Source organism: Aegilops tauschii, chromosome 4, assembly GCF_002575655.3.
Source record: "Aegilops tauschii subsp. strangulata cultivar AL8/78 chromosome 4, Aet v6.0, whole genome shotgun sequence".
Classification (NCBI taxonomy): domain Eukaryota; kingdom Viridiplantae; phylum Streptophyta; class Magnoliopsida; order Poales; family Poaceae; genus Aegilops; species Aegilops tauschii.
The window spans coordinates 27001920-27010386 of NC_053038.3; the positions used below are offsets into that span (position 1 = coordinate 27001920).

At 50.8% G+C, this 8467-nt stretch overlaps 1 protein-coding gene across 1 annotated transcript; it reads right to left on the reverse strand.

Moving 5' to 3' along the window:
- Positions 1 to 1929: 1929 nt before the first annotated feature.
- On the reverse strand, positions 1930 to 5352 carry LOC109734813 (mitogen-activated protein kinase kinase 9-like). The gene has a single exon (XM_040386496.2). The coding sequence runs from the start codon at positions 4746 to 4748 to the stop codon at positions 3699 to 3701; it is 1050 nt and encodes a 349-aa protein (XP_040242430.1). The 5' UTR covers positions 4749 to 5352; the 3' UTR covers positions 1930 to 3698.
- Between the last annotated feature and the right edge of the window lie 3115 nt (positions 5353 to 8467).

Here is an 8467-nt window from a genome sequence, read left to right on the forward strand (position 1 = left end):
ATTTTACACTGTTAAGTCTTACTATAGGTTTCTGATTGAGAATGGGGTAAAATACCCATATAAATTCATGTGGAAGACTAAGATGCCACCTAGGTTGAAAGTCTTTATATGATTGGTTATGTGAAATAGCATTTTAACTAGAAATAATTTGCTGCGTAGAGGGTGGACAAGAGATAAGACTTGCCCTTTCTGTATGCAGAATGAGAGTGTAGATCATCCGTTTTAAAGTGTTCCATGGCTAAAATGATGTGGAATATTATTCAGTGCGCATTTGATCTAAAACTAGTACCTGACGGCTGTGGGGATTGCGGCGGTTTTCTGGACCATTTGGAAACTTAGGAATAGTGTAGTTCTTGATAAAAACATGGTATCTGATCCTTGTACGCCTGTGAACCCGATGGTTAAAATGTTGCATGATTGGCTCATTTTGTAGATAAACCAAAGAAGACGAAGACCAATGATGGAGGGCATAAGAAGAGTTGAGCAGATTGCGGGGGAAAATTCAAAGCAACCTTGGGGTGGAGGGTGACGCACAAAATCACTAGTGCGTGATCTTTTGGTCTCATGCTCTCGAAGATCTCTTTGTCTTGCTCGATTCGCCTCTGTCTTTATTTTTTAGTTGAACTTGTCTCTCAGATCTTGACTATGTTAGATATTCAGTAATGCTTGGTCTTATGTTTTGGAGAGCCCAGCCTGTGGGATTTCTCAGAATGGTGACAACTGTGTGTGTTTAGACCTAGTTCCTTTTGCCGCTGGGAGGTTTTCTTTCCTAAGGGGAAGGGGAGCCTAGTTTCTTCCATCATCTTCAGGAGCACGCATTATGGCTTATGGGACATGCTGATATGGTGTATGTCGGCACTGCTATCTGCAATCGGCCTGACAGTTTGTAAGACTTGTGATTTCTGATAATGGAAATCGGAGAGGAAACTCTCTTTTTTTAAAAAAAAAAAAAGACATTGATCAAACATCATTATAACTCCACGTTTGATAATCATCGGGTACCTGCATTTTTGTTGTTGTGTTAGTCGATTCTGCATCGCGCGAGGTTGAAGGTGGGGACGCCATGAGGAGCACCAGCACCAGTCACGTCAAGGCCGAACTATGCATGAGCATGAGCCGATGAAAGCCAGCTAGTCTGAAACTTGAAGGGCGTGGGTCGAGGGAGAGGGGATGCAGAGGTCTCTATAGTTGGTGCGGGTAGGGGTGGGTTTAGAGGGATGGTTGCAGTGGGCGGCAAGCAGCGATGGTGGGAGAGGTTGAGGGAAGGGCGGGCCGGCGAGGCGGTGCTGCAGGGCCCACCGGGCGCATGGAGTGTAGGCAGGCGGATGGGATGGGATATGCCGACGATTACATGGGAGAAAGAAGAAAGTGACGTTGAAGAAGATGAACCGTGCTTAATCATTTCTTGTCGCTCTTTCAAGATCTAGCGGCCCTGGAAAAGTGACTGGAGCAAGAAAAAACTTTTACATGTGTCTGGCATTAAGGCGTTGCCTTATAACTCACATGTACACGTTGAATGTTTGAGGCGTTGTGCGTGGGGTCTATGGATTTATATGGTCAAGTGTCAACCTCATCAGTTGTACTCTCCGCTCGCCCCAGGAGAGTTGCAACTGACAAAACTTTGGTCTTCAAATGTGGTTCGAAACTTACGAGTTGAGGTGGAGTTCTACAGTCAAAATTTGGGGAGGGGCAGTGAAAATGAGGGGCCGGGGTAGTTAGTAGGGGGGGAAGAAAATTTACCCCTGTAATTATGGATACGTACACCCATAACTCCAGCCAGTAAGCTGGATACCCCGCGCATTGTAACGAGAATTGATTAATGAAAAATTTAGATTGATAACATGAGAACCAAAATTAAAAATACATATGATTTATTATATTTGATCATGTATAGTTGTAATAATACGTATTGAATATAAGGAGAATAACTAAATGAAAAACATTTCCTCATGCATGATTGAATATTGTAGTGGGTATTCTTTCATGCATAATTACATTTTGAGGTATGCCTTACTCTATTCATAGTTGTATGGTGAGGTGACATACTTGTGTGTCGGGTAAATAAGCTAGTGGATGATGACTTATCGGATCCGATGAGTTCAGCCTTTTTTTGTGCTTGATGCCGAAAAAGGGTTTTCCTCGCTTTATATATAAAGCACCATCACCGATTACCATCATCGCAAACAACTCAACGCCACACCACACCACCACACAACATACCCAAGGCTAGATACAACAGGTATAGGAACAACCACGGAGCTAAGCTCGGCGAGAGGAGGCCTTTAAGACGGCGCCTTTAAGAAGGAGAACGATACCGGAGCGCCGTCGCCGCCCGTCCGAAGGAGGAGAGTAGCCACGACGACGCCTTCAAGAAGGAGACGACGCCCGTGGACGCCGCCGTCGTCGGCCCAACCGAAGCCGAGCAGAGGGTCTCTCCTGGCAGGCACCCTCCACCTTTGAAACATCACCGCTTGCCGAAGCACCGGCCGCCACGCCGCCCAAACGACCATAGCGACCAGCCCACACCTGAGCCGCGCACCCCGCCCACAAGCAGCGCGACCACCACCATCGAGGTCGCCGTCCCGGCATCCAAGTCCCCATCGCAACCACCACGACGGCTAATGGACGCCACCGACCAGTGAGGGTAGAAGGCATCTCCTTCCACCCCAAAACGGGCCTTTTGGAGGGAAGGCGTCCCAGCCGGCCAGATCCAGGCAGGGGAGGGGCGCCAGTAGCCGCCGGCCTCGTCCTCGCCGCAGCCACCGCACCGCTCCACCGGGGATAGGGACCACCGAGACATCGGCACGGGCAGGAGGCCCCCTGCCTCCCTCCCCGGTTCGCCCCCACCACCACCACCAGCCAGCTATCGAACTTTGAGACGCCGACAACCACCAGCAAGCCGCCACCGTCAGCCACGCGCACCAACTGAAGAGCAGAGGAGAGAGGGTCGACCATCGCCCGAGCCACCCAACGGCCGCCAGACCCGCCTCGAACAGAGCCGCCGCAGCCCGCGCCACCCGCGGGGCAGATCCAGCCGAAGCCGCCGCCGCCACCCCGGGCACGCCACCACCTGGATCCACCGCGTCCAGCCCTCCGCGCCAGGCTTGCCGCTCCGCACGCCGCGCGCCACCGCACCCCGGATCCGCGCGCCGCCGCACCCCGGATCCACGAGCGGGGAGAGAAAGGGCCCCGCCGCCGCCAGCCTCCACAAGCGGGGAGAGAAAGGGCCCCGCCGCCGCCAGCACCCACCGGGCTTTGCCCGGCGGCGCGGACAGGCGGCGGCGAGGGGAGGGGGGACGCGCGCCGACGACTAGGGTTATCCCCTCGGTCGCTCACGGGAACGACGCGAGGGGAGGGGGGACGCACGCCGGCGACTAGGGTTATCCCCTCGGTCGCTCGCGGGAGCGACGCGAGGGGAGGGGAGGGAGGGGCGTTAGGGGAAGGCCTATCAGCAATGGGCAGTCTTTTGTGCTTGATGGGAACGAGAAATGGATATCAGCCGATGGACGAAACATAGGAAATCAGTTGTACGGAAATTCTTATTTAGTCTGCACAAGTGAGTACGTACATTCCTAATAGTAGCTTCTAGGTTAACACTAATCTAACTGATGTGTTATGCTCTGCATACGTGGCACTGTACATGGCTAGCAAAATTGATCCTATGTATGTGGATGGCCCTGCCGCTTAACACGATCACGTTACGTATGCCGGCAGTCCGACGACGGCGACGAGGCGTCAGCGACCAGCTTCCGGAGCGCGCATCTCGACGCTGCCACGTCCCTCCCGGCGACGAATGGGTGGGCAAGCAGCTCCGCGACGGACGCCCTGTTGCGGTAGTCCTTGCGCAGGCACGCGGCGACGAACCCCCGGAGCTCCGGCGAGGAGGCGCCCTCGGGCAGCACCGGCGGGTCGCCGAAGCAGACGGCGCACATGAGCGCCGCCCAGCTCGGCCGCTGCCCGGCGGGGAGGAGCGGGTACCTGCCCATGAAGAGCTCAAGGAGCGTGACCCCCAGGCTCCACACGTCGGCGGCGCACGGGTCGTAGTGCCCGCCGTGCGCCTCCGGGTCGAAGCGCTCGGGGCTCATGTAAGCGGAGGTGCCGGCGTACGACGCGCAGTGGTCGCCGGCGCGGGCGAGCACCTTGGCGATGCCGAAGTCGGCGACCTTGACCTCCCCGGCGGTGCTCACGAGGAGGTTGCCCGGCTTGACGTCGAGGTGCACGATGCGGCGGGCGTGGAGGTACGCCAGCCCCGACAGCGCCTGCGCGGCCACCTCCGCGAGCGCGGCCTCCGCGAACGCGCCGCGGCTGGTCCTGACGGAGTCGAGCGACCCGCCGTCGACCAGCTCGAGGAGCAGCGCGACGTCGCCGGACGCCGCGGCGGGGAGCACGGAGTGGCACCGGACGACGAAGGGCGAGGCGGTGCGGCTGAGCACGTCCGCCTCGGCGGCCGCGGCGGGGTCGCCGTAGTGCTGCACCTTGAGCGCGTATAGCGCGTGCGTCTCCCGGTGGCGGACCTTGTATACGGTGCCGCCGTTCCCGCGGCCCAGGACGGCGAGCTTCTCGAAGTCGGCCAGGCGGAACTGGCTGGACAGCGCCGACGGGGTCGACGCCTTGGTGGCCGTCGGCGCCGGCGGGACCGCGGGGTTTGGGCGCCGGCCGAGGACGCCGAGCTCCTGCGGGGCGGCGCGGGGCGGGACGGGCAGCGAGAGGTGCAGCTGTGGAAGCCTCTTCTCCCGTATCAGAGCCATGTGTCTTTCACCGCTGTAGGCTGATGATCACCACCGTAACGTAAGCCGAGCGATCTGAGTCCCGAGCTGCTGCTGCTTTGCTTTGGGTTGTGAAGATGAAGCAGACCGGCAGCTCACTTATACGTGTTGCTCTGCCTCTGCCTCTGTTGCTTTCAGCAAGCTTTCAGCAAATCACACTCGACCAGACTGCGACATGCGCATTTACCACAAGTTTTCTTCTCACTTTCTGGAGTACATTCCACTTCTACTTCTACAGCAAGTCTTATTACCCTGCACTTTGTACTAGCTGGACCAGACAGGTCAGCCAGAGGTGAAGACAATAAGCTGGCCGCTGGCATGCCACGGGTCACGTACGTCGGTACGTGGTGTCATTTCTAGACTCTCTTCTTCTAGACTGGTTAGCTGAAGCTCTGCCGCGCAAGTAATTCCCAGGATAGAATAAAGCCGCCTGTTGGAGTGCTGGTGATTAAATTACCAGTTAACACGTTGTTCGGCGGCCGTCGGAGATTAATAGCAAGGCAATCTTAATCAAGTGACGTGGACGAACATGTGTGACAGCTCAGTCCGAATGGCCATTGTCAACACCCGCGAGTCAGAATCTCAAGGAAAGAGACATAGTATTTGTTATTAAAAATAAAATAAAAGAGACATATACTTTTACCTACCGCGAGCCGAAATATCAAGAAATTTAAGAGAGAAAACAATAGGCGAGAGTCAAGTATGCAGCTCCCGCAGGACAACTAATGGCTGCCATTAGGGCTTAGTTAATTGAAAGATGATGTGCGACGTGTGCCATCAGGCGTCTCACTTGTTAGAACGTAGGACCTCAGCACGCCATCAATGGCACCTGCGCCGTTTTGATCATTTTATTATCCAAGGCCTAATCCGCGATGCTGCTGCTGCTTTGTTAGATATGATGTGGTCTACTGACGTAAAAAGGCTGCTTAAAAAGGTATAAGTTCGGTAAACAAGTCTAATTAGTGTTACCGCGTCACTGTAATGATCTCTTATCTGAGTACAGTCTAGCTCCTTTGGTTCAGAGGAGTTCTACAGAATTGGATCCTTAGGAATCATTTACGCGTTGGTCGTTTGGATCATAGAATTGGCCTTCGGAATTTTCTCTTAAGATTCATTTGTATTTTATTTTGGGGGAAAATTCCATACACCCAAACCTCTTTTTTCTTCTCGAATACGCATATGCATGCGTATCATCGCATTAGAGAAGAAGCGGCAAAGAAGCCGGGTACAGCGCCTTTCGGCCATTACAACGCCAATCACGAGGATTAGCAGCCACACACACCCCACGCGAACTATGAAACATGCATCACCTAGATCAAGCCCAAGCTTCGTCCGTGACCACGTGTCGGCGTGCACGACACCACCTTTACTAAGTATCTTGTTGTATTTGATCATGAGTTTGTTTGATTTATACCTTTGAGTTTTACTCCTTTTTTGGATCATATTCATACCTTTATGTTTTTTGCAATGGGTTTGCAATCTTAGTCATGTGATTCAAAATGAAGCTTAACCTTCTTAGGACGCGTTCGGTGTCCCTCCGCTCCGCTCCGGAGCGGACGGAGCTGGAGTTATTATCCCTGGAGCGAGCTAACAGCTGCTCCGTAGATTCTAGGATTTGAAAAAGCGGTGGACTGCCGAACGCGGCCTTAATCTAATGAATATCCGCGTTCATTTCCAACACATTCTAAGCAGCTCGTACCCATCCTTCACCATCGCCTTGAGCTCGATGCCGTCTTGACTCGGGCATCGTAGAGCATGCCAAATACATTTGCCTGTGACCTGCTTTGACCATTGTGGGTTTTTGTATTGCTTTATTGTGGCTGATTGCACTTCGACTGCTCTGACCATTTTCTTGTTTCCTTGTGATTTTGTATTTTTCAGGTAAAATGAAGAAGATCGAGACTAAGAATTAGAATAGACTATTTTCCTTTGACCTTAGCTTCTGTCCTCGGTGCTGTGCGGCGTCGCACCTGTGGTGGCGATGCTGCTCGGCCTCGGCTACATCTTGTCCGGTGAGCTACCGGGTTCAGCCAATGAACTTGATGATTTTGTGTCAGTAGCCTCAACTTGCCGTTATAGTGTTCTGAATGCTACTGGCTAGCACTGTGTGGTCTTCATCAGGTCTTGTTTAGGTAGAATGGTTCCATTATTTGACATTGTTTGTGGGCTAGTTTAGTTGACTTAATTAATGTCAACCCAAAAACCTAATTTGTTGATAAAGCGTAGGCATAACCTGGAGCTTGAGTTCTTACTTGAGTGGGTTTTTGTATTGCCATATTGTGCCTGATTGCACTTTTTGGACTGATCTGACAGTTTCCTTTCCTTGTGTTTTTGTATTTCAGGTAAAAAGAAGAAGATCAGGACTAAGGATTAGAATATATCACATTCCCTTACCTTAGCTTCCGCAACAGCCCGGTACCTGGTAGATGTGATGATGCTTGTGTGATCTGGGCAAGTGGGCAGCTAGTTTAGAGCTGCACAAGTGTAGTGCACATGTATAGCTCTGCCGGATCCGGACGGCGGGAAACCTCAATTTGGCATGGTGTGCGCAATTTTGTTTCATCTTATTTTACATCACACCTCCTGAACATGTAGCGACCTTGGGCATATATAGTTGATTCATGCGTAGCAAAGTTGTCGATTGGCATCCATGTTTGGTGTGTTAACAACATTTAACATTTTCCTGGAGTGAGTTGAACCTTTTCTGGTTGTATATTTGATTGATGTGTGATCCAAAATACAGACATGTTGATGTCAAAATGTCATACATTCTTGCTAAGTAAGCTATGTCTACTGGTCTCTGCCTACTCGTTTGTGTCATTTTGTCAATAAAATTGTATTGCCTGTTGTTGGTTGAATTTTGAGTAAACAATGCTCAATACTCTTTTTGTCGACAAAATAGTCATATCAGTGTTTGCGTACTGGAGTAATCAGCTTGGGTCTAGTGCTTGGATGTAGTACGAATGTTTATATATGTATGTATGGTATGGACATGCTTGAAGGGCTATGTACTTTGGAAGCTTTTTAACTCTGTAATGTGTATGTTGGACAGGTTGATCCCTCACCAAGCTTGGTTGTAACTATAGCTAGTAGATGTACCTGGTAATTTAGAAAAATAACCTGTCACATCATTTTCCGAAGAAAGAAAAATGGTACATTTTGTACCAAGTACATGTGCCATTATTTGGAAATCAACCCAGTGCATCTTTTGACGGGCAACAATCTTGTATAATCTGTAGCAGGATTGGAAGGTATAATCTATAGAGAACATACCAATACCACTTTTTAGAGCTTCACTTCAGTATAGGGAGAAAGAACGAGTTTTTTTTTGTCTCCCGGAACTAATTAAGATGCAAACCACTCGGCATGCAACACCAAGAACATGACCAAGAAAATTGGGATGCTGAGATTTTTTTTTTCCAGACAGTTAATGACGTACAGCCCCAAGATTTTTCGCCACTATGTATGCGGCAAAAGAGCTACTCCCTCCGTTCCTAAATATAAGTCTTTGTAGAGATTTTACTATTGACTACGTACGGAGCAAAATGAGTGAATCTACACTCTAAAATGCATCTACATAAGACTTATATTTAGGAAGGGGGAATAGTAAATTAATACTCATGATGCCATTAAAATACGATATGCCTTAATGGTCGCGATATAATTAGGGAATCGGTGATTATCTACGTGCAAGCCAGGAA